The sequence below is a fragment of the Misgurnus anguillicaudatus genome, chromosome 4 (assembly GCF_027580225.2).
Source record: "Misgurnus anguillicaudatus chromosome 4, ASM2758022v2, whole genome shotgun sequence".
Lineage (NCBI taxonomy): Eukaryota > Metazoa > Chordata > Actinopteri > Cypriniformes > Cobitidae > Misgurnus > Misgurnus anguillicaudatus.
In genome coordinates, this window is record NC_073340.2 from 16,372,578 (window position 1) to 16,395,504 (window position 22,927).

General features: G+C 37.5%; 2 protein-coding genes and 1 pseudogene across 2 annotated transcripts; all 3 read right to left on the minus strand.

The window, feature by feature from the left end:
- Nucleotides 1-388: 388 nt before the first annotated feature.
- LOC129421313 (interferon-induced protein with tetratricopeptide repeats 5-like) lies at nt 389-9,357 on the minus strand. Its single transcript, XM_073866794.1, has 3 exons — nt 9,277-9,357; nt 2,504-2,569; nt 389-2,149 (listed from the first exon to the last, which is right to left on the minus strand). Exons 1-3 carry the CDS (start codon nt 9,279-9,281, stop codon nt 721-723), a joined length of 1,500 nt encoding a protein of 499 aa, XP_073722895.1. The 5' UTR covers nt 9,282-9,357; the 3' UTR covers nt 389-720.
- LOC129421314 (interferon-induced protein with tetratricopeptide repeats 5-like) lies at nt 5,653-9,403 on the minus strand. The gene is made up of 2 exons (XM_055176734.2): nt 9,277-9,403; nt 5,653-8,776 (listed from the first exon to the last, which is right to left on the minus strand). The coding sequence occupies exons 1-2, from the start codon at nt 9,279-9,281 to the stop codon at nt 7,417-7,419; spliced, it is 1,365 nt and encodes a 454-aa protein (XP_055032709.2). The 5' UTR covers nt 9,282-9,403; the 3' UTR covers nt 5,653-7,416.
- Nucleotides 9,404-10,398: 995 nt separating this feature from the next.
- Nucleotides 10,399-14,680, minus strand: LOC129421476 (interferon-induced protein with tetratricopeptide repeats 5-like; annotated as a pseudogene).
- Between the last annotated feature and the right edge of the window lie 8,247 nt (nt 14,681-22,927).

Here is a 22,927-nt window from a genome sequence, read left to right on the forward strand (position 1 = left end):
TGTTTACATGGACGTGCGCGACCGGGTTATTGCTAATATTCCGGATTTGAACGGGTTATTGGCTGCATGTAAACGCAGTCTATGTTAGTTTTTGGGTGAATGAGTGTTTTGACAACCAGGGGCATTGACGCTGACATCCATAACACATACCATATGACTGGAAGTAAACAGAGATCATTTCGAGGAAGTAAGGAGATTTACATTTTTTATCAAAGATTATATGGGCACATGAATTTGAACAAAATAATGAAGTTCACAAATAAGTAATTTGTCAAAAATACCGCAATATTCCAAAAAAAATTACAGTTTTTCAATTCCATTTAATTGTGAATTTTAATAATTCATTTACAACAAATAATTAATACACAAAATTCCATGTTTTATAAACATTATATAAATTCAGTATATTATTTTACAAATACAGAGTGCTTTATATAGAAAGGTGTGCAACTACTAAACAAGATAAATGTATGAGGTTTATATTATATATAAACAGGAAGGTCGGCTATATTCTGACATATATATATTTATATATTTTTAAAAATAAAATAGAGAAGACAGAACACTAACAATAATAATCATCAAAAATTAATGCATTCATCTAAAAGTACAAAGAATCATAAATTTGGTGCATTAAAGTAATTAAAGGGCAATGTAACACAATAAAAGGCAATGATGACATAAACATGTCTTCACTGTATGATTGTACTGAATGTAACTTTACTGTATGGACATCTTGATGTCACAAAGATTTCTGAGGTACTCATCATTATCTACATAACTCAGAGCTTTCTCATAGCACTCAATGGCTTGACGATTCTTTCCTTTTTCTTTGTGAAGCAATCCTAGTATAGCATAAGCTTCACCATCCTGGGTGTTTTTACGAATACGTTTCTCTGCAATCTTTTTCAATCTGTAATAACTTCTCTTCCCTTCAGGTGAATCTGGGCACAACTTCAGGCATTGCATATAGTGCTCGATAGCTAAAGCTTCACATCTTTTGCAGTGCAACTGGAATTCAGCGTAGTAAAAACTGACCAGGTATAGATCATAATTTTTCTCTTTGGCTGTTTGGAACGCCTTCTGAAACAACTCTTCAGCACGTGAAATTTCACGCCGTTCACCATAATGCAGTGCAAGATCACTCATTGCAGTAATGAAGTAGGGTGCATGGGTGGTAGCCTTTTCTAAATGGTAGATGATCTGATCACGAATCTGTTGAACCTGTGATGTTTCAGTGTGGTGATTTCCCTCTTGCAGCAGTTGGATTTTCTTTATCTTATAGCAGAAAGCTAACTGATGATGTATGACACTTGAATTAGGTGACTGCTCAAGGGCTTTGCTCAACAGAGCAATAGACCTGTCAAAACATCCTTTTATCCTAAAGAATTTCCCAACATATCGCATGACGTGTGGATGATCTGGAGATCTTTCTAAAGCTTTCTCTACTAAGATTCCAGCTTCATCATATTTCTTGTATATAACCAGTCGCATTGCTAAAAGGACATTGAGAACATCATCATCAGGATTTGTATCGATGGCCCGTCTCAATTGCTTGATTGTGGGTGAATTCTTAATAGTGAAGTCCTCAATCTCTGTCCGAAACAGAGCAATGGCATAGCCAGCGTTGCACTCACTATCTTCTGGTTCCAGCTCCAAACCCTTCTTGAAACATTCTTTGGCTCGCTCGTAATATTTGTAAGATAACCTAAGAAAGGTCCATCCCTTCTCACCAAGCACCACTGAAACAGATGCAGCCTCAGTTGCATATCTTTCATTTATCATCTGTAGTTTCTGCAGGTAACTTTCACACTCTGTATAGTTCTTCATGTGGTAGTTTAACCAGGCAAGGTTCCCATAGGTGACAATGAGAGTTTTGTGGATTTCCTCCTCATGGTATTCTATGTAGAGCTTGACGGATGTCATCAGATTGTTAAGTGCTTCTTCCTGAAACCCTTCAAGAAATTTAACATATGCTAAAGCACTGTAAGCACGTGCAAGTGCTTTGTTTTTTCCAAGATCCAACTTAAGCTGTTCTTCCAGGCTGTTGAGAACTTTAGGTAGATCTATGTCAGCTTTTGTCAGAGCCCAAGTGAAGTGACATTCCAGCTGGTGAAGTTTTGTTCTCAAAACTATTTCACGATCCATACTGATGGATCAAGTAAACAAATGGGATTTATTTATAATTTATTATTTTTATCGTTATTAATATTCTAATAATTAACTGTAATAATGTTTATACATAATAGTAACTGCAACTAAATGTGGAAATAAATAGAGGAAGGGATGCAAAGAAATATTATTGGATATATCTACATTCTTAAAATATGTTTGGTGATATTCAATAAACAAGCTCCCACAAAAACATGTTTATGATAGCCAGCTCTCTTTTACAATCGGAAGTTTGTCATTGTCAATAAGAATATATTTTGCAAGAAGTTGAAATCTTAAACTTTCAGCTTTTAAATTACATTATTGAACTAAATTGTAGCCAAATACTCACCTCATCTTGAATATCTGAATCATAAATGATGATGAAGATGGTCTGGGTACTGCTTTATATGCTCTCCTATAGGAGGGGAGGCGAGATATGAGGGTCAAACTTAGAATGGAAACTGAAATCAGTTTCAGAGAGAGAGAGAGAGAGAGAGAGAGAGAGAGAGAGAGAGAGAGAGAGAGAGAGAGAGAGAGAGAGAGAGAGAGAGAGAGAGAGAGAGAGAGAGAGAGAGAGAGAGAGAGAGAGAGAGAGGCTCTTTTACTCCATTTTTAAACAAGCACAGAACAGCACACATCTTAAAAGCTGTTGTGAAATGTTTTCATGTTTAACTAAAGGGTGGCTTCCTCCTAAGTTTCAGTTTACACTTAGATAACAAAAAAATCATGCCAAGCTATTCATCTTTGACATTCATTTCTCACATACGTCTCCAGGTAGGTTAGAGAGGTATATAAAGTGGATATAACAAGTCTACACGTACACGGCCCTGATAAAATTGCAGACCAAGATAAATCATTTCATAACTTTTCCCACCTTTAATGTGAACTAACTTGTACAACGCCATTAAAAAACAAACTGAAATCTTTTAGGGGTGGGGAAGTAACCTAAAATAATGTAGTTGCATAAGTGTGCACACACCTAAACTAATACTTAGTTAAAGTGCCTTTAGATTTGATCACAGCATGCAGTCTTAATGAGTAAGTGTCCATCATTCAATATTTTGCCATTCTTCCTGACAAAAGCATTCACAATTTGTCAAATTGGTTGGGCGTCTTCTGCATAGTCCTCTTCGGATCACCCCAACAGATTTTCAAATGGGTTTTAAATCTGGACTCTGGCTGGGCTTTTGCAAAACCTTGATCTTGGTATTTGGAGCTTTTCATTATTCCATTCACCCCAAATAAAGCACCAGTTCCAGCTGAAGAAAAATAGCCACAAAGCATGATGCTGTCAACTTGGTTATGTGCTGTTTTTTTGCACCATCTTTTGATTACGGCCAAAGGTTAACTTTGTATGGAGGACCACAAGAGTCATGCAAAATGTAATAAAGAACTTCAATATTTAATACCTACCTGGACAATAAAAATAGCAATTAATAGATTTGTTTAAAAATTCATTAATTAATCTATAAATAAATAGACAAAGTTACAAAAAAATCATTATGTAACATTTTATCAGACAATAAAAAGTGAGATTATAAAAATAATGTAGAAATGAAATATTAATCCATTAATAAATAGTTCAAATTAATATAACAATTTACAAAAACAACATAAAACACTCAATACGTTCATCATTTTAAATTGCATTTATAAATTCTTAATTCAATAATGGAATTTCAAAATGTATTTCAAAAAGCGATTTAAAAAGAGAAATAAATAACTGGATTCATAAATTGAACTACAAATACCAGGTTTAAATTAGGCATTTCAAAGGGCATTTCCGTTTACATTTCTGTTTTCATTTTCCCGATGGTTCTCCTTATTCTTTTCGCTATTTGATTTGCTTTTCATTTTAGCCTCTCTATTAGCTTTTACATGATTTGTGTCTAATGTGTGTGACATGACATTACAGCCTACACTGAATTAAATTTTACATAAACTTGCTGTGCAAACCCCATTTAAATTCATTTCAGAATCATTTAATTTCAGTCTATTATTATTGTTCTCTTATACAGTTACAGTACATGGCTTAAAAACTTTATTGAACAGTTTTCAGGTTTACTCATACAAAGGCTTGTTTAACATTAACGTGATTTTCTATTTAATATCTTTGAAACAATGTTGTTAATAACACTGGATGTCAAAATACAAATGACTTTGTGATTGCATTCATTTCAGAAGCGTTCTGGATATTCACAAAATAAGGTACATGGAGTACCCACCCATAAGTCATTTGTCACATTAGCAGAGGTCAGTGCTGATAGAGAAACAAGTGTATAGAAAGCAAAAAGAAAGCTAAACTGGCACATAATGGAAAACAGTATAGTGAGTTTCATTTGCAATAGCCTAACAAATTCAATACATCTCCAATCTTAAAACATTTTATTTTATTATTGTATTAGTTTGTTCTGTTTCTTATTGAATGTGCACTGCAAATTATAGTCACGGCCATCAGCCGTGGTTTGTTTCCATCTGCTCAATACACTCTAAAAACAAACTGTGCTACATAGCACCAAAAGTGGTTCTTGGTTCGTAACCATAGAGGAACCACTTTTAAGTGCCAATAGCACAGATGAAGTACCTGTGTAGCACCTGTGAATAACCACAAGGTGCTATGTAGAACCATATGTGGTGCTACAGGGGTGCTATATGACCCCTGTATGGTTCTTCATAGGTGCTCCATAGATGCTATATAGCACTAAAAAGGTTCCTCTTTAAGCCAAGAACCTCTTTTAGTGTTATTTAGCACCGTTTGTTTTAAGAGTGTATGTTTACAGTATACGCATAGTTGGAGTGCATGTATAGTTCACGTAAAAATGAAAATTCTGTCATTACATTTTTGGGAGAACTATCCCTTTTATGTATAAAAAAACCACATGTATATGCTCAAGCAGGCATTAAGGATTACAACAAAATATAAAAACATCAGAAATACATGACATAAGTCCCTTTGATGAATCTTTTGTCCAAGGCAGTATTTTAGTTACTCTGACATGCTGCACCAAACAACAAAGACTTATCACCTTACAAACAACTGATAAGCAAAAATATATTTATAACACTTTCATTAGTTACTTTCAAACATTATGCAAGTCATGTATCACTTTAAACATTTCTGAGCTATTTTCAACCCAGGATTAGGTCAAAAAGGGACAAACCCAGACGTTGGACTAAAATAACCAAGAACATTTTGAAATTTCAGCCAACAATAGAAAACAAACCAGTTAAATTACAACCCAAATTGTTGAACATAACCCAGATTTTTTAAAAGTGACACTATAAAATTACAGATTATAACAATAGTATATTCATCAAACATTTGTGACATTCGAAAAAATGTAAATTTGTGTAAATCTAACACATGTCCTTTAAACATTTAACAATGTAAAAAGTAAACACTTATGTTTGTTTATGTTATTAAGGTAGAAGTCCACATTGAACACATTATATACTGCACTACTGTATTATGCATCACTTTAACTCTTTTTAAAAAGATGTATGTGAAATTCTGTCTGACCATCTTATTCTCTTGATGACATATTTTTAAACAACCAGTTTTCATCTTAAAGGGACAAAAAGTATGATTTACCCCCATCTAGTGGTGAAATTGTATTTTGCATCCAAACGAATAGTGCTCTCTAGCGCCTCGCTTTTCCAAATGCATGTTGCAACTATGGTAGCCGTTGTGTACTCACTGATCTCCTTGTCTGTTGCAGCTGGTTCACGTGTTCTGAATGAAAACATGTTGTGGAAACGCGTTGGTAGGCTAGTGCTTTTTGTCCCTCTCTGCTATTATAGTTTATCAATACGGCGGAACGACATGGAGACCTCCTTGGACTTACCCGTTTAATGTAAGTAAAGAGAAGAAATTCTAAGCTTACAAAGAAAAATCAGATCACTGGCAGAGGTCATTTGACACCAATGAGGACATATTTATGAATAAAGACATTGATCATTGATTTTGATTAATAAAACACTTAAAACCCTACTTACAGTCCCTTTTAAGCAGCACACTTGTCCATGCTGAATAAACACTTGTTGTTTTTCTGTCATCTTATGTCATTTTATTAAAGTTATTTATTTTTTATTTATATAAATTTGTGTGAAAATAAAAAATAGCTAGAACTGAATTCATAAAGATATTATATTAATAAAATGTTATTTATAATCAAATGCATAGATAAAGATATTTTTTAATTTATGGTTAAAGACTGCACTGTAAAAAGTGAAAAGTTCGATTAACATAATAAATGATCCAACTTTTTACAGTGTGATTAAAGATATTAAGGCATGATTTTATGAAGCTGTTTTAAAACGGTATGCAGTGGCGGCCGGTGACTTCTTTTTTCGAGGGCGCTCGATGCAAAGTTCATCACAACATTTATGTAGCCCATCATGTGTGTGGTTCGTAATTTCAAAATATGTGTTCTGCGCATCGAGTAATCCTATGTGCATCATGTGTCCTGTCAAAACAAGTGCCTGCTGCAGACGCATCCAAAGGGTCCATGATAAAAGAGATGCTCACGTTTGCAATATACTCACATAATCTCATAAACGGTTTTGACGCGTGTGCAACAGACACCCATCTCGACAAAACACGTGATGCACATGGTTTACATACGCAACAAACACATATTTTGATAACACGAGGAACACACATGACACTCTGAACACTTATTTTGAATTTGCGCCCCTCGGATGAGCAGTCATGAGCCGCCACTGACGGTATGTATTGTAAAAGTCAGCCCAGTAGTGATTTAAAGAGAAAAGTGACATTATGTGGATTATGATTATGTTATGATTACATCTGCACTGTTTACCGGCTTGCACTCTGAATAAGCTGTTTTGCATTACTGTACAAATCATTATATCTGCACTGTTTACTTTACTGGTTTGCACTATTATATATGTGCTTCTTGCTGCTTTACTTATCTTTCTTTATTTGAATAGTTGTACTTTATATTTTTATTATCTGTATTTAAATGTTCTACTGTTATCTGTATGCACTAAGGGTCTGAAAGAAATGCAATTTCAATTCTCTGTATGTATGTACTGTATATGTGGAAGAATTGACAATAAAAGCAGACTTGACTACACTTGATTATACAGCATGAGCTTCACTTATCTTTAGTCTACACTTTCACTTGGAAACTCAATAGGAAACACACTAACTACAAACACAATAGCAGCTCCTATTTATGTGTCCAATAATACACATCTTAAACCACAAAAATATGTTTTTTTGTACCAAGCTTCATTTTAGCTTGTAGTTTCCAGAAGATGCTCACAGCCCTCTGCAGTGAATTGTTTCTCACCTGTAACCTGCTCAATAAATTCTAGTATCCCTAAAGCCCTTGTGTCATTTGTGTTATAAGATAAACGCTTGTCAGCAATCTTCCTTAGATTTTTAGCACTTTTCTTTCCATCTCGTGTATCAGGTGCCATTTGTAAACAGTCCTTGTAGTATTTGATGGCCAGATATTGATTTCTTTTTCTGTACTGCTGGAACTCTCCATAATACAAGTAAAGCTGTTGTAGTCCCTCAATTTTCTGCTTAGCTGCGAAGAAGGCTGTTTGAAAAACTTCTTCAGCCCGATCGATTTGTCCGTCCTCACCGTAGAGAATTGCCAGTTGTGTCATTGCATAGATAAACCCACTCTTTAGAGTGATAGCCTTTTCAAAATGTGAGATGGTTAAATTACGAAATCTTTGACACTCAGGCTGCTCCCTGGATTGTTCTTTTATCTTTTTATAGCAAAGAGCCAACTGATGGTGTATGAATGCTGAATTTGGAGAAACATCCAATGCTCTTTTTAACAGGCTAATAGACCTGTCTATAGGTCCATAGTTTCTCAGGTATTTCCCCACATATCGAATCACATGTGGACTATCTGGAGACATCTCAAGAGCCCTTTCCACCAGATCCTCAGCCTCATCAAACAGCTTAAATTCAGCGAGTTTCAGAGCTAAAAGAAGCTTCAGTTCATCATTATCAGGGTTTGTTTCTATCGCCCGTCTGAGTTGTTTTAAGGCAGATGAATCCTCCGGACATTTAGTTTCTGTTCTGTATAGTACAATGGCATAACCAGCGTTCCAGTGACCGTCTTCTGGCTCCAACTCCAATGCCTTTTTAAAACACTCCTGAGCTCTGCTGTAGTATTTGCGTGAAAATTTAAACAAGGCCCAGGCCTTCTCACCAAGCACTTGAGGATGAGGAGCAGATGTAGAGACGGCTGGGTTTTTTTCTTTGATCTCCTTCAGTTTTTCCAGGTAACTTTGGCATTCATCATACTGTGTCATGTGAAAGTGTAACCAGGCAAAATTTCCATAAGTAACAATGAGCTTTTCATCACAGTTATCCCCATAAAAATCTTTAGTGAGCTCCACAGATTTCTTCAAGTTTGTTAGAGCTTCTTCATTAGAACCCAAAAGATACTTAACGTATGCCAAAGAGTTGTGTGTGTGTGCGTCCCCTGCCTTATCACCAAGATTTAAGTCACGATGCTGCTCCAGTCTTGTTAAAAGATCTGTTATGTTTGTGTCTTCTTTTTTCAAATCCCAAGTAAAGTGACATTCCAGCTCGGCCAGTTCCACAAAGGCAGGTTTGTCCTTGAAATAACTGTTTTAAAATGTAATATCTATTTATTAAATTCATATATTTAATCAGTTACACAGTCTTTTTACTAAAGTCTTGCATTAATCTCATATTATGCCCTCTTTCTTTCAATGTTTTCTTAGTCATAATTCAGACTTTCGATCAACATCTACATTGTCAGAAAAGGTCTAAAGGGTGAGGGTGGTGTCATCAACTGTTCATTTTTGTACCTTTATGTGACAACACATTGAAATGTTGTAGGCATACATTGGGGTACAGTAGACCTATTCTGTGCGTTTAAGGACCAATTTTGTACCACTTTAATTTTACATTTGGTACACAAGATCATTAAGGTACAGTAATGTACACAAAAAACATTGTATTTTGTTTTGAATACCTGTAAAGGTACAGTAGGTAGCTACAAAACGGAAACTTAGGGTACCACCCAATCGACACAAAAGGTACAGTTTTAAACCTTTTTTCTGACAGTCTACAGAATTAGACAAAGTGAAACAATGACCTACCTCATTTTTTCGGTGAAAAACAAATGTTAAACCAAACAGTAGCAATTCAGCCGTAAATGAACCATTTTATCCTGCGTAAACATGCATTTAGAAACCGAAAGTAAAGTCGATCCAAAGCCGTTTCTCAATCCAAAGGCTGCAGCCTCCGGAGGCTGCATACGTCATCAAAACTTATTTCAGAATATTAACAATTATAAAGTTAACTATTATTCTAAGTTAATCGTAAATTGTTGTAACATGCTTATGACTTGCGAACGTAATGCTTAGTTAACCAAAATAAACCAGGATTGATGACCTATGGAGCCTGCATATCTCCGGAGGCTGATTGAGAAACGGCCGGAATCTGCATCCAAGTCTGCTGCGCTTTAAATGTAGACGATATTTCCTGCTTAGCTTTATCTTAATATTTTTTTCTGCTGTGTGCATATGATATCTTTGAAGTTCAATTCGTTTTTAATTTAGTTGTATGTATTTCGATAACCATATTTGCTTTTGAGAAATTTAATTTTGTTAAACGGAGTAACAAAATCTGAAAAACACAACTACTTTCCCGTGCAACAAATTATAAATAAATTCGTAGCCCTAAACAACATTAAAATTAACAGCAATAATGTGGTCTACCCAATTTTAATGCTTGTCTTTTCTCACGTTCCGGTTTCTTTTTTTTTCAGCCGTATCCTGATTGGGATTTATTTATTTACTTTAAATTTTATTAGAAAAAAAAACTAAATGTTATTGTCTATGACTTCACCTCTGAAATTATTTACAGTAATGTAGCATACTCTAAACAATTAAGGTAGGCCTCTTAAGGCAAGATCCATGTCATTTTTAATACAGCTTCATGACCTTGTATGCCAGCCTAAAAAACAATTGTTTACCCAACACTGTTATGAAATATTACAAATTACGTCATCAGAGTCTTAACTTGATACAGACATAAAATCAGTAGCCTATATGCTACTTCTAGTATCTAACATCTATAAAAGAACAATGTTCAATAGATGTTTTATTTACATAGGTTTTAACTCTCATAATTTATCCCAAATACGTATAAAGTCTTCTTTAAAAAAAAATTGCCTAGGAGTGTGTAAGAGCATTACTCTGACTGCCGCGTGACAACAGTACCATCTATTGGTCAGGCAATGTGTTCAATGTCGTACTAGGAATAAAGGTTTTATATCACAACTAACAGTTCTAACTGCAGAATGAACGCGTGATCTTTCCCGACAGTCATTGCTTTTCATCGCAGAGAGACACTGAACGAACAAATTTAGAGTCACAATATAGATTTTATATAAGAAATAAAAAGTGTGTTGAAACAAAAAAGTAATTGGTACAATACATCAGGGCATCAGGCACATTTATAATAAATAAATAGCGCTAATATTCTACTGCATTTACCGAAGTACACACACACACACACACACACACACACACACACACACGCGCACACACATATATAGATAAAAGCAGGAAGTCCAATATCTTTGTTGTTATTGTGAGACTACAAACAACCCTTTTCCGGTCAGATAGGCACCAACTTCTAAATGTATGTTACATTTCGACTACAAATATGACACACTCTCAATAAAGATTAATGTTTCTACGAGTGAAATGCTCATTTAGAAACACATTTTTGAGACTAAACTTTGTTAAAGCTTAGTGATAAAAAACAATAAACTTTATTTGTCTACTTGTAAAATAAAATCAGAATAACAAGTTCTAATAAATTCCAGCATCTTACAATATCTTACTGTACCTCTTAAACAATGTTATATTAAACAGTTGTACTCCCCATTGCATCACATCCCTCCGCAGGCGTTTGTTTATTACCTGTTACTTGCTCAATAAATTCAACTATCCTTAAAGCGATTGTGTCATTTGTGCTTTAAACAAATGTCTTTCAGCAATCTTTCTCAGTGTCGAAGCACTCTTAATGCCGTATCGTGTGTTTGGTGCCATTTTAAAACATTTCATGTAGTAGTCGACAGCAACTGGCTCACATCTTTTTCTGTGTTCCTGAAACCCTCCATAATGCAAGTATAGTGCTTGCAGATCTTCAGTATTCCCTTCAGCCATGGACAAGGCTGTTTGATAAACATCATCCGCCTTATCAATCTGTCCGTTCTCACCATAGAGAAATGCTAGGTCTGTCATTGCATATATGAATCCACTCTTCAGAGTTATAGCCTTCTCAAGATGAGATATGCATAACTGACAAAATTTCTGACTTTCCTTGTGTAATTCTTGTTTTTTCTTTTTGTAACAGAGAGCTAACTGATGGTGTATGAATGCTGAATTTGGAGAAACATCCAATGCTCTTTTTAACCCTTGTGTGGTGTTCATATTTCTGTTACTTAGACAATGTTTGTGGGTCTAGTGGACCCAGAGCATTATTAGTATCTTAAACCAATGCCGTCATACAAATTTATGTATAACTGTTTACAGATGATTACTTTAGCCTCATTGCAAGTAATATAGACAGAATTTATGGTTAATATTTGTCATTTACCACTGGTAGAGGACTATATATAGATTAAAGTGCTATTCGTTTTTGTGATAATATGAAATAAGAGAAGAAAATTCTATTCTCCCCCAGATGTTTATCTAAATTAAGTATTTTCGTCACCTTTTCATCTCAAATAATTTTTTCATCACTTTGATGTTTAATCCTTTGAACTTAGTTTGAAATTGTACACATTTGTGTCCGTCTACACAGCACAAGCCCCATCTGAAAAGATGCGGTATTATAACACATTATCTACACTGAACACATAACCTGTTCATGCCGGCCTACACAACACATAAGAAACAGATTTTTACTGTGTAGCTGTGTTGCATATGCATTTCTTGCATTTTATAGACGTATACTGTGTCTTCCTGTCCATCTTCTGTCCACACACACAATGTGTTGCTTTTGGCTACAACCTAAAATGATGAAAATGGTTGGATATGAAATTTTACTTACGCTATTTCTCACTCTCTCTCACACACTTATACACACACAAACACACACACCATAGGTTTTGTGGTAACTCATGGTTTTACAAATAGTAATCAATACACCAGTTTACCATGATTACTACACGTTTACTATAATACAACCATGGTTATTTTTTTGTAAGGGATATAATGGTAAAATGTAGAATGGTTCCTGTTAGACAAAAGGTAAAGTGTTTGGGACAGTGGGGGCAGACAAGTGTTCATGCATGATATATAACAAGTTGTATCCTTGCGCTGTTACAGCAAGTGCCGAAGGACAAAACTCTGACATGCATTCATCACATATGTACAGACATAGATAAAAACACACTCATGCACTCACAGCAGTCCCAGATAAGTGAAAAACAAAGTGAAGTTACATAGCATATTACATTTTCACTCTCTTATTACCTCCGGGTCCAGTGGACCCGAACACCACATATGTAATATAAATGTGTAGGGGGGGTGTACAGTGTACAGTCATTATAAAGTTGTTTATTTTTATGTTCTTTATAGAAAATGAGCCAAGGCCAATGAATCTGAGTTTGAAACAACAATTAATTGCATAATTTTTCTTTTAGTAAACATTAAAAACGGGTCCCACAGACCCGAACACCACACAAGGGTTAACAGACTAATGGACCGGTCTACAGACCCATAGTTTCTCAGGTATTTCCCCACATATCGAATCACATGTGGACTATCTGGAGACATCTCAAGAGCCCTTTCCACCAGATCCTCAGCCTCATCAAACAGCTTAAATTCAGCGAGTTTCAGAGCTAAAAGAAGCTTCAGTTCATCATTATCAGGGTTTGTTTCTATCGCCCGTCTGAGTTGTTTTAAGGCAGATGAATCCTCCGGACTCGCACATTTAGTTTCTGTTCTGTATAGTACAATGGCATAACCAGCGTTCCACTCACCATCTTCTGGCTCCAGCTCCAATGCCTTTTTAAAACACTCCTGAGCTCTGCGGTAGTATTTGCGTGAAAATTTAAACAAGGCCCAGGCCTTCTCACCAAGCACTTGAGGATGAGGAGCAGATGTAGAGACGGCTGTGTTTTTTTCTTTGATCTCCTTCAGTTTTTCCAGGTAACTTCTGCATTCAGCGTACTTTTTCATGTGAAAGTGTAACCAGGCAAAATTTCCATAAGTGACAATGAGCTTCTCATCACAGTTGTCTCCATAAAAATCTTTAGTGAGCTCCACAGATTTCTTCAAGTTTGTTAGGGCTTCTTCATAAGAACCCAACAGATACTTAACGTATGCCAAAGAGTTGTGTGTGTGTGCGGTACCTGCCTTATTACCCAGACTTAAGTCAAGATTGTCCTCTAGTTTAATTAAATGATCAGTGATGTTTGTGTCTTTCTTATTCATATTCCATGTGAAGTGACATTCCTGCTCGGTCAGTTCTGTAATCAAAAGCTTATCCTCTGGACAACTGCAATGAATAAGAAGCTATTTATTCTATAAAAGTGCATTTATTAAGCAATGTGTATGTACTGATGAATTGTAAAATATTTAATAATTAGTTTGATGTAATGAAAATAAATGGGAACATTTGTTACAGGACAAAATTGAAAATCATGAAAAGGGGCCACCATCATGCTCTACAAATGGGGTAAGATGACTTACACTTGAAATAAATGAATAATGTAAGAAAGGAAAGAGCACAATTCCACTCAAAGAGATGTGTCTGTAATTAAACATTTTCAGGTATATTGCAAAGGTTAATGAATATTTAAGTTTGATGAATATTAAAGGTTAAGATAAGGCATATGAAATGTACTTCTATCACTTAACTTTATTTAATTAATAAACCTTGAAAACAGGTTCTGATGAGAACATGTTCAAACAAAATTAATAAGGAAACAGACATTTAATAATTTGTGCACATGAGATTTCGTGCCAACTATAGTCAAGAGGAACAGCTTATACACGACATGTTTAATAATTTGGTTCGTCAAATATACAGGCCGTCTCAATCCGAAGGCTACAGCTTTCGGAGGTCGTATTTACAGGCTGCGTACGTCATAAATACTGCCTTATTTCAGAATATTAACAATTATAAAGCTGACAATTATTCTTAGTTAATCGTAAATTGTTGTAATATGCTTATGACTTGCGTATGTAATGCTCAGTTAATAAACAAGGCTTGATGACGTATGCAGCCTGCAAATACGACCTCCGCAGGCTGCAGCATTCAGACCGAGAAACGGCCACACAAATTCGATTCGTGTCCAACTTATATGGGGTAAAGCAAAACAAAAACTTAACAATATAAACGAAACTTACCTCATTTTTTGTGACCTTCAATTATTTTAATGGTTTTAAACTAGCACAAAGCTAAAACCAAAAAGATAGAGATGTACTTCGATATATTTGCAGTTGATGAATGTGCAACGTCATCTGTGAAACACGTGAGCATGCGCATATTTCAGTTAAAGGGACAGTTCAAGTTAAAGGGACAATGACACGTGACTTTTCCTTTCGGTTATGCAAAACAAACTTCAATATTCTGTATAGCAAAATACGTCGGTGTTGGTTCAGATGTTTTTGTATGTGCTTTGTTAAATATATAGTGCTTACTCGAGATGCTTTTAACTAGGGATGCACCGATACCACTTTTTTCCATCTCCGATCCGATTCCGATACCCGAATTCTGAGTATCGGCCGATTCCGATACCTGCCGATCCGATACTACTGTATTTTTCTTGAGCAATTTAAATTACACACAGACACACACACACACACACACACACACACACACACACACACACAGACATACACTATATAAATGTCTAAATCTAGCATAATATAATTATATCATATATAATTATACTTTTAAATTAAAAACCAATAATTTAAAATGATTTACAAGTTACAAGAACATTAGTAATTATTAACCATGGCAGTGTTTAGGAGAAAATAAAATAGGCACGTTTGATCAAATAAGTATGCTAAATATATTTTCCTTAATTGCGCAAAAAGTCACAGTAAAAAAGCTTTAGTGTGCAGATGGTTATTTTGGGAATTATGCACTTAACCGGACCTTTTATGCACATTTCGGGTGCAGAATTGATGCGCCTAAATCATATTGAGTGCGCATTCTGCGCAATACTGTGCAGCATTGATGCTCTAGAAGCGTCCTCACACTCGCATGGGATTCCTCGCTCCGCAATGGAAAGCTAAGTTCATAACTATTAAAACATAAAAAGATTTGATGCATCGTGTGCTCAGCACATACTGAATTGCATCCATCCAACAACTTACTGAGACTTTATAAAATCAGATCTTTAAAACAGCCTACAGTTATTGAGGGTTCGTGAATGACGCGTTTCATCCGTCCGCTTCACCTGTGAATCCTAAGCACATAGTGAATTGCATCCATCCAACAGCTTACTGAGACTTTATGAAATCAGATCTTTAATAAAGCCTAACGTTACAGTTATTGTGTGTGTTATTGTGTGTGTGCCTGTGTTGAATGACGCGTTTTTATCCGTCCGCTTCTCATCAGTGGATTAACTCATTTTGCAAGTAAGTTACAGTGTTTCTGTGAACATGAATATTTTTAAATGTGCGTTTGTTCCTTCACATGAAGCTATTGAGTGTAAGATGACTTTGATTATAGTGCATAAAAACGTTTATGGTGCTTTTATAATACTTTGACGTTTTAATCGCTTGTCAGTGACAACCATGGGTAATGCGCAGTATCGGAATTGGATCGGTCCTGTTAGTCCGATATCCGATCCAGCAAAAAATGCCGGATCGGCCCCGATACCGATCCAGAATATCGGATCGGTGCATCCCTACTTTTAACACACTTACATATGTTTCTTTTGAAAATTAAATGTTTGGTTCTTTTATATTTGCCATATTCATATGCGCACACACACATTTAAGCATTATTCAAACTGTATATTTTTTTATATAGACATCACATAATGGTTTAATATGTTATATACATTTTATATACATTAAAAATATATAATTTAAATAATCTGGTAAATGACATGGCTGGAATTATTTGAATCAGTTTGTTGAAGCAATCTTTAACCGCAGGTTCATGTGGTGTCTCCATAAATTGTCTTTCCTTTTAGAATTTCCAAACTGCCTTTCATGTTGACTAAGGGTGTTTTCACATATAGTTCATTTTAAAAGAACCAAACCCAGTTCACTTAAAGTGAACCAGAAAAGGGAAGGGACTAGCCAAATGTGACCTCAGTCCTTTTGGTGTTCACAATATAGTGGACTCAAAAGAGGACCCAGTTCTTTTTTTGGTCCTCTTCAGAACTAAAGTGATCTCAGACTTTTTCTTGTTCACATCACAACTTCATAAGAACTCGACCCCAGCTTTCTGTGCAGCAGTTTATTTTGATTGAATGTCAAAACCACACGCGAAAAGGACCGGGACCTCATTGATTTCACATATCAAAAAGAAATCGAACCACAAAAGAACCCAAAAGCGAACCGTACTCAGACCACCTCCAGAAGTGGTCTGAGTTCGGTTCGCTTTTGGGTCCTTTTAGGGGAATCTGAGATCACTTGGTTTGTTCACATATGCACCCTGAACTGCTCTGAGAGCGTTTGGATGGCTCAAATGAACTAAGTGTGAAAACACCCTAAGGAACCATGCCCTATTGTACCCATTTGGTTTTGCTATTGAGCTGTTTGTACCAATTTATACAAGATTTTGAAATGCATGTGTTTTTTTGTGTTATAAATAGTCTAAGCTTTCCACATTTAATTTTCAACATATGCCTTTTGGATAGAATGCCACTCTGTGTAGATCTTTCCAGATGTCATGAGATTGTCAAGTGCTTCTTTTTTTAAGCCCCTGAAAAATTGTAAAGCACTGTAAGTGTGCTGTAAGAAGCATGTGCAAGTGCTCCTTTTTTTCAAGATCCAACTTAAGCTGTTCTTCCAGCCTGTTGAGAAAATCAGGTAGATCTATGTCATCTTTTATCAGAGCCCAGGTAGTTTCAAGATCCATGCTGGTAAAGAAATGGGAGATAGAGCACATCTTTATTTTCCAATGAGTAATATTATATTATTAATCTGCATTAATACTATAATGTTTGCTTATAATTGATATAAAGTAGATCTTAACATGAAATTAAAGAAAAGATGGGATGCAAAGAAGTGTCAAGGGAGATTTGTGGCGAGGTCTGCAGCGGCGATTATGTCATACATTACACAAACTGTAAATATAATTTAATCGCATGTTGAAATCAATGATCTGTAAGTTAATTCACGAAGATGGCAAACATTGGGATAAGTGGCTGGATGTTCTCCTGTTCGCTGTGCTAGAGGTCCCACAGTCCCACATGCTTCTATACTGTCGTAAAAGAAGGGTTTCTAGGGGGTTTTAGACATAGTGAGAGAGGCTTGGGAGGATGGACCTTCTGAAAGCAAAATTAAATTCAATATGGTCTGTACCTGAGAACAAAACTCCACAATTTGGGGCGGCTATCAATGCAGAATTTGTTACAGGCCCAGGAAACAGGGGGTTCTGTCTACACAAATTTGCACTGGGAGATAAAGTGCTTGTATTACTATCCACGTCGAGTTTCAAATTACTTGCAAAGTGGCAAGGACTGTTTGAGATCACACTGCAAGTTAACGATCTTGATTTTGAAATTATTAGATATACCACCTCAATCTCCTTAAAAATGTATGGAGGTGAAATCAGCGTCGTTGGCAATGGTGGTGAGTGGAGAGGATGATCTCAATCTCCCAAAACCTTAATCTTTCCTTCTGGCACTGGGGGGAGACCATCTCTCACCCTCCCAGATCACTGATGTAGCCAGGTTGCAGGCAGAATTTTCCAATGTGTTCTTACACATAACAGGTTGCACAAATCTCATTCAGCACCATATCGAGCCAGGCGTTGTTCTATGCACCTGGCCTTATCATGTGCCTGAACATAAGAGAAAAGTGGTACAGGCTGAATTAAAGGCAATGCTCGACATGGGCATAATAAAAGAATCCAGCAGGAATTGGGTAAGTTTTGGTTCCTAAAGAAGACAGCTTCATTTGGTTCTCTGGATTTTCGTAAAGTTAATGCTGTGTCAAATTTGGCGCATATCCAACTGCTTGACCAGCTGGGCACAGCTCGTTTTTAATCAACACTGAAGTTAACTAAAGGCTAATGGTATATCCCCTTATCACAACGCTGTTCGGATTACACCAATTCGTCATGCTTCCATTCGGGCTGTTTGGGGCACCAGCTACTTTTCAGCGGCGCATGAAACGTTTTCTTAGCCCCCATGCTGCTTCTCGGGGCTGTCCTGCAAGCACTGAGAAGAGCCGGGCTCACGGCCATTTCAAAGAAGTGTGCAGTTGGGCGTATGGAGGTTTGGTATCTGGGTTTCCACTTGGGTCAGGGTGCAGGTGTGTCCCCAAATTGACAAGACAGCAGCGATTGCAACCTGTCCGAGACCTAAAACCAAAAAAGAGGTGATACAGTTTTTGGGGCTGGCGGGATATTATAACAGTTTTATGCCTAATTATTTGGACCTCATCAGCTCCTTAACTGATCCCACTTAAAATGAAGCTCCAGACCCGGTTCAGTGGATGGAGCTATGTCAACAGGCTTTTACCCAAGTAAAGGCTGCTCTGTGTGGCGACCCGATTTTACATTCTCCTGATTTTTCTCTCCCTTTCTTGATACAGACTGATGCATCAGACAGGGGTGTTGTCCCAGGAGATAAAGGGTGAGGAACGGCCGGTGCTGTACATTAAAAAAATGTTTTTTAAGAATGTTTGGCCATCAGGTGGGTTGTCCCAGGGGCGTAGCCAGTAATGGGCCAGGGCGGCACTGGCCCGCCCACATTACTACCTGGCCCGCCCAGCCAGGCACATTTTAATCAAAATACATTTTTAGTTTATTTTTATTATTCAAATGTATTTAAGAAAATATATTAATAAACCTGATTTATTGTCGACTGGCGTGTGTGTTTAATTTGCTTTCTGAATAAAATTGAATGGTTGAAGACTCCGGAACGTAATTGGTTGCTTGGTTGCTATGGTGGTTCCGATAGGTAGTCTCTGTGGGGGTCGGCGGGCTCCGGCAGCTTTTAGCCAGCTAACTTTGTTAACTGCTTTTTATCCGATAAAATTGCCACAATAATGGCTAAGCAAGTTTCTTTAATGTGCTATTTTAAAAAAGCAAGAGTTGAGGAAGAAAATACGCCACTGCCTCCATCTACCGAGTCCATCCAGGCCAATTCTTCTGACTCGTTAACCCACAAGAAGGCATGTCAGGCGCTGGTGGCGCCGGTTGCCGCTTGCTCTCTGGTGGCAGTGTCCGGTCAGACTGACGCAGGTTTACCCGCCGATCTAACTGCAATTGACGAATCACCTTCACAACCCAATTTGAAGGTATTCCCCTGCACTGTCAAGAATGGAAAATCAAGAAGCTTCTCATCAAAGTGGTATGGACATTTTTCTTGGTTGGAGTACAGTGTAATTAAGGACGCGATTTTCTGTAAAATGTGCAGACATTTTTCCAGAGGTGCTGACAGCCCATTTGCGAGAGAGGGGTTTGTGGACTGGAAGCACATAAGACAGGCATGTGAAAAACACCAGGCGAGCAAGCCCCACTCCGTTTCACTGGATAAGTTTCAAGGCAACAGGGCCAACCAAACTGCAGGCCGCGGAAATGTGTTAAATCAAATGAACCGTGATGCTATGGACTTTTCATTTATTGAAAGGAATCGGGACCATCTAAAAGTCGTTTTAGACATTGTGCTGTTTTGTGCCAAGCAGGACATCCCCCTACGTGGACACAGGGAAAGCGAAGAGGCTCTCAATAAAGGAAATTTTATAGAACTGTTCAAGTTCATGTGCAAATATGATCCACAGATCCGAAATCGTCTAGAGCAGCTGCCCAGAAACGGAACTTTAATGAGCCCAGATATACAAAATGAGCTGCTGGAGTCCGCAGCCTCCTTGCTGTTGCGTAAAATTAAAGCAGAAGTGTGTGAAACACCGGGAACCTATTATGCTCTTATGGCAGATGAATATAAGGATGAGTCAAAGCGTGAACTGGTTGCTGTTTGTGTGAGATACATTCACGGAGGGAAAATAAAAGAACGTGCAATCGGGTTCATGGACACATACTACAGATACTACAGGTGATTGAACCACTGCAACTTGACCCATCTCTGTGCGTTGGCTTCAGTTTCGATGGAGCCTCTGTTATGTCAGGAAACAAGGGAGGTGTGCATGTGATTTTGAAACGAACCTTTCCTAAAGCATTGTATGTCCACTGCAATTCTCACCGACTGAATCTGGTACTCTGTGCAGCATCAAAGGTGTCGGGGCACGTCAACACATTTTTTGATATACTGAACAATATTCACAGTTTCATGACAGGCAGCAGCAGACATGCAAAATTTGTGGCAGCGCAAAGGGAGCTTCATCCAGGACGACCGTGCTTGGAACTCGAGCGATCCACAGACACGCGCTGGAGTTCCAAATCCGGGGCAGTGAGTAAAGTACTGACGTTACTCGACGTAATATTAGAAGTGCTTGCTGAGTATGCTGAAAGCAGCGGTCAATCGAAGGTTGAGGTGCAGTCCCTGCTGCAACAAATACAAACAAAAAAGTTTTTATTTTTACTCGTCACATTTGGGAAATTATTTCAGACGAGCGATTTTGCCACACGGGGGTTACAAAGCCCAACATTGTCAGTCGCTGAGTGCATTGACCTTATTGAGGGACTAAAAGAGAGCTTTGCTCGGTTTAGAGACAATTCAGGGTGTGATTTTGAGCAAGTAATGAAGTTAACAGAAGAGTTGATGCAGAAAAATGAAATCACAAGCTGGGACATCACAGCTGGGACCAGAGTGAGAAAGCTCCCGGCAAGGCTCGCAGGATCAGTGGTCACAACTAGTTTGGGGAAAGCAACAAGTGTAAGAAATGATGATGACCTAAGACACATATGGAACGACATCCTTGACAGACAGCTGACAGAGCTGGACATTCGTTTCCAAGAGGATCAGTATGGAATAATGAGGGCAGCAGCAGCTTTTCTCCCACAGTCGAAGACTTTTGCAGAGAAGGATTCTCTGCGGGCCCCGTGTGATCACTTTCATATATTGGTAGAGGATGCTGAACTAACAGTATTCATTGAGCAACTGCGTCAGAAAGTAGCCAATGGCCTGGCATTTCCATCCCTCATGGAAGTATTGGACATTTGTGCTCCTGACATATTTCCAAACCTCATCAAACTACTTCAAGTCATCATCACCCTTCCCATGACATCTTGTAGTGTTGAGAGACTGTTCTCCACTGCAGGTAGGATAAAAACGGACCTCAGAGCATCCATGAGTACTACCCGCCTCAACAACCTGTGCCTTTTGTCCTTTGAAAAAGAACTCTGTGACTCTTTGGACTATGATGAGATCATTTCTATTTTCAACACTAAACCCAAGCGCTTGCATCTTGTTTTGTAGAATGAAAACAAAGGTAGGCCTGTTGTTTAACTAATTTCCTTAATTTTTTGCTAATTTGTGTGCATTGTGTATAGCTGTATGCCTTATAGGCTACATTGTTTAATTTAAATGAGTTCTATTTTTCTATATTTTTTGCACAAAAGCTTAATTTCCACCAGGCTGATTGCACTGTACATGGTTGATTTAACATAAATTAGGCAGTGTGTTGTTATTTATTTCAAACTGTGCTCTGCTGAGAGTTTTCATTATTATTTAAGTTTCTTTTACTTTTAACCTAATTTATTTTCAGGTGAACTGTTTTTGCACTGCTGACTAACCTGAATAAGACAGGTTATTGTCTATGCTGGCCTGGTTTGTCCAGCCTTTATTGAGCTCTTTTGGTTGAACATGATGTTTTGACATTGTTTTATTATTGCCTTTGTCTATGCTGGCCTGGTTTGTCCAGCCTTTATTGAGCTCTATTGGTTGAACATGTAGACATTGTTTTATTATTGCCTTCGCTGAAAAGTAAAGGTGTTACTATTTTTGCAATTTGTCTGTTCTTTTTTTCTACTAAAAGGTTTAATTATTATTTAGGTCATTTTATCCTAAGATAAACTATAGGCCCACCCACTTTTGCCCCCGCCCACCCAAAATACAATTTCTGCCTACGCCCCTGGGTTGTCCTCACCCTCCGCTATTATCTGTTGGGATGGGAATTCACCCTCTGTTCAGACCACGCCCCTCTGAAGTGGCTCCACCACATGAAAGATACCAATGTGCGGATCAAGGGTTGGTATCTAGCTTTACAGCCTTTTTAATTTCAGGTCGTTCCCAGGCCGGGTGTACAGGTGGCTGTGGCCCATTTCCTCTCCAGAAATGAGGGGCTGCAGGCTAGACGGCTCCTGTCCTGAGTTGGGTGGGGTATGTGGCGAGGGGGGCATGGTTGTTCAGTGAAGTCTGCAGCAGGAGAGAGAGTTAGCGATGAGTAAGTGGATTAAATACAAATGATAAATACCTGTGTCTGTTTTAGTAATTAACATGGAGAAACCAGTTAAGGCCCGGCAATACAGAGTGAGGGAGAGAGAGAGAGAGAGAGAGAGAGAGAGAGATCGACTGCAAGCTGCTTATGGACCTACCAGTCTGTGGCACTTATAGCGCAACCTTTTATTTTCTGTATATTGAAGAACTGAATAAAGAAGCAGCCGTAGTAAAGCCAGACCCTGTCCTCT

Excerpts from the sequence above, each read along its gene's own strand:
- LOC129421313 (XM_073866794.1), bottom strand. Across the intron at positions 2,150-2,503 it reads ATTCAGATATTCAAGATGAG|TATGGATCGTGAAATAGTTT; the intron begins GTGAGTATTTGG and ends TTGATCCATCAG.